Source organism: Penaeus monodon, chromosome 28 (assembly GCF_015228065.2).
Source record: "Penaeus monodon isolate SGIC_2016 chromosome 28, NSTDA_Pmon_1, whole genome shotgun sequence".
In the NCBI taxonomy this organism is placed as follows: domain Eukaryota; kingdom Metazoa; phylum Arthropoda; class Malacostraca; order Decapoda; family Penaeidae; genus Penaeus; species Penaeus monodon.
Genome location: NC_051413.1, coordinates 33138043 through 33140794, shown reverse-complemented (window position 1 = coordinate 33140794; position 2752 = coordinate 33138043). Strand labels below are relative to the sequence as shown.

Below are 2752 nucleotides of genomic sequence, written 5' to 3'. Positions count from 1 at the left end.
AACATATCATGACAAGGTTAATTATTGTATTCAGTTCTTTTAGAAATACGGTTAATTATTGTTCTAAGTTGGTCTAGGGATTTAGGCAGTTCTGTCTTATTGTTAATATGTATCCGTGAATGTATTTACTGTGTTCTTCACTGCTTTTTATGAACTTAGCCTCCTTTATATATGATTTTGGTGAAATAACTAGAGTATGTAATTGTATTTTGAAGTATGTAACTAAAATAGAATGTTATTCATTACAGAGAAATGTAATTGTTTTCAACATCCAAATATGTCATAGCCTGTATTTTCAGGCGAGCCCCAGAGCAGGGACCAGAGTGAAGAGGAGCTGTTTGATAAGTTGGAGAGAGCAATACAGAATGACCAAAGAGTCCACCAAGACATTGTTCATGGGACCTTCTCTGTTGGAGTGGTCAAAGATACCCCAGACACACTCACGACAGACAGGCTAAGTGAGAGATCTGCAGACGATTCTCGAGTGCAAGTGAATGAGGAGCCAACCAGAGTGATGGATGTTTCCAGGAATGTTCTAGCTGCATCACCAGGAAGAGAAGAAAATCAGCAGCCACGATTCAATCCAGAAGTCCTGGAGGATTTAGACAGTTCAGGCGTTCCACATTTCAGATACTCCATGCTGAAGCAGATCACCCAGAACTTCTCTGACTTGCCTTTAGATTATGGTGGAAATAAATTAGGAGAAGGAGCATTTGGGGTGGTCTACTTGGCAAAAATGTATGTTGGTGGAAAGGAAAAAAAAGTTGCAGTCAAGAGGCTAAATTCAGGAGAAGCCAGAGTTGAGCAGCAGTTCAAAACAGAGATTGAAATTTTATCAAGGCAGGTAACATATAGTAGATTGTATAGAAAACATATAGGGTTTTGTTATCAAAGCCAAAAACACATTGTAGATGGATTGGAGAAGATAAACACCTGATCAATAACAAAAATAGATAGATGGGAGAAGATTCACATCTTACAAAATGAAAAATAATCAGTACCATTGGATGATATTTTTATTAAAGCAGAGGCATTTTTTCTAACAACTTCCTTTGTTCTTTTACATTGTTCAGGCCTCTTCATAATGGGATATTTCTAATATTATAATTCTCTCAACAGATGTATACATGAGAACTTATTGCCCTTAGAGGGTTACTCATGTGATGGCCCAGACTGGTGTCTTGTGTACACTTACATGTCCAATGGAAGTCTTCAAGACAGACTTGCCTGCTTAGTAAGTCCACCCAACTAGATTAAAATTTTCTATTTTTCTCCTTATTGAATATGATAAGCAAAAAGAACTATTTATTTATTTAGATGTCATCTTCATTGTTTAAAGTGTCAGTCTTCATTTGATTATTTTGATATCAAAGTACTAATGGTTCATTTATGTTTTAAAATTTAGAAAAAGGATAAGTATATTTTCATTTAAGTCTTTAATAATTCAGGTAGACAGAGACTAGATTTAAAAGAAGGGTAAAGTGTGGTTGGTTCCAGTAAAGGTTATCGAAATTTATTTAGATAGAACAAGCTGAAATGGAAGTCTTCAGATAATTTCAAATTTCTCTTTTACTTCTCACTCCCAGGGTGGGACTGAACCTTTAGACTGGAACACGAGAGTCCGTATTGGAGAAGGAGCGGCTCGTGGCATAGTGCATCTCCATACATTCCAGGAGCGACCACTAGTTCACAGGGACATTAAAAGTGCAAACATTCTTCTTGATGGTAAACTTGTACCAAAGGTAAGCAGAAGAGGATATTTTGCAGTTTGGTACCTTATGTTTTCCAGTTTTTAATGAGGTATTATGTTATATTTCTCATGGTAATCATAAGTCAGAATCTTTATAGTGTATTTTCAAATTGTTTACTTGCAGGTTGGTGACTTCGGTTTAGTTCGTTTAGGAGGCAGTGGCACTCACACGTGCACACTCATCAAAACCACTACAGTCTTTGGCACCTCTGCTTACATGGCCCCTGAAGCCTTTAGGGGAGATATCTCTGTGAAAATGGACACCTTCAGCTTTGGAATTGTATGATTTTATTACTTTTCTGTATAAGTTATGTAGAGAGACAGAAAATAGGTACTTCTAATATGATTGACTTATATATTTTCTTCTCTGTGCACCTCATGGCAAGAATCATGACTATAAAAGTACTTGTCAGGTTTTTCTAAACCAAATAGTTGAATATGTTTTTAACTTTTTAGGTCATATTAGAACTTCTCACTGGACTACCTTCTTATGATGAGGAACGTGAAGGTTGCGATTTGGTACGTATAAGCTATTCCTTTTGTCAAGGGGTCAGAGGGATTAGGTCCTTTGAGTAGCTCCCTATTACCAAATATGAGGTGCACTTCTTATTGTTTAACCCAGTAACTGCAGTATTAAGACTTGGCTAGTGGCCAATAATGCTGGGTTTTTGGTGTGCATTGCAAGTTTTCCGTGTTTGCACCTGACTCCTTAAGTACATCCAACACAATATTAGGTGTCTAATAGCTTGTAGCTCCATTTCACTTTTTTTTCTTCTTCTTCTGTAAGTGCCTGTATCTAATAGTGACACCAAACAAATTGCATCACAACTATTGGAGAAAGACAAGCTGATGAGCCAATACTGTGGGGTTTGTCATTATGCGACGCCATCCGCCCTTTGTCTACCACAACCATTGTATGATATTGTGACATCTGTCGTCATAGGCTTAATATTATTATAGTCTACAGTGACAGTGGCATTGACTGTCACTGTTTGTGTATCA

The 2752-nt window shown here is 37.0% G+C and overlaps 1 protein-coding gene across 2 annotated transcripts in view; it reads left to right on the top strand.

The window, feature by feature from the left end:
* Nucleotides 1-2752, top strand: part of LOC119591513 (interleukin-1 receptor-associated kinase 4-like) — a 7719-nt gene that overhangs the window by 4343 nt on the left and 624 nt on the right. For both annotated transcript variants that reach the window (XM_037940261.1, XM_037940262.1), the window contains exons 4-8: nucleotides 300-840; nucleotides 1120-1234; nucleotides 1587-1742; nucleotides 1875-2030; nucleotides 2207-2269. In XM_037940261.1, the coding sequence (XP_037796189.1) occupies nucleotides 300-840; nucleotides 1120-1234; nucleotides 1587-1742; nucleotides 1875-2030; nucleotides 2207-2269 (1031 nt within the window). The remainder of the gene's footprint in view (nucleotides 1-299; nucleotides 841-1119; nucleotides 1235-1586; nucleotides 1743-1874; nucleotides 2031-2206; nucleotides 2270-2752) is intronic.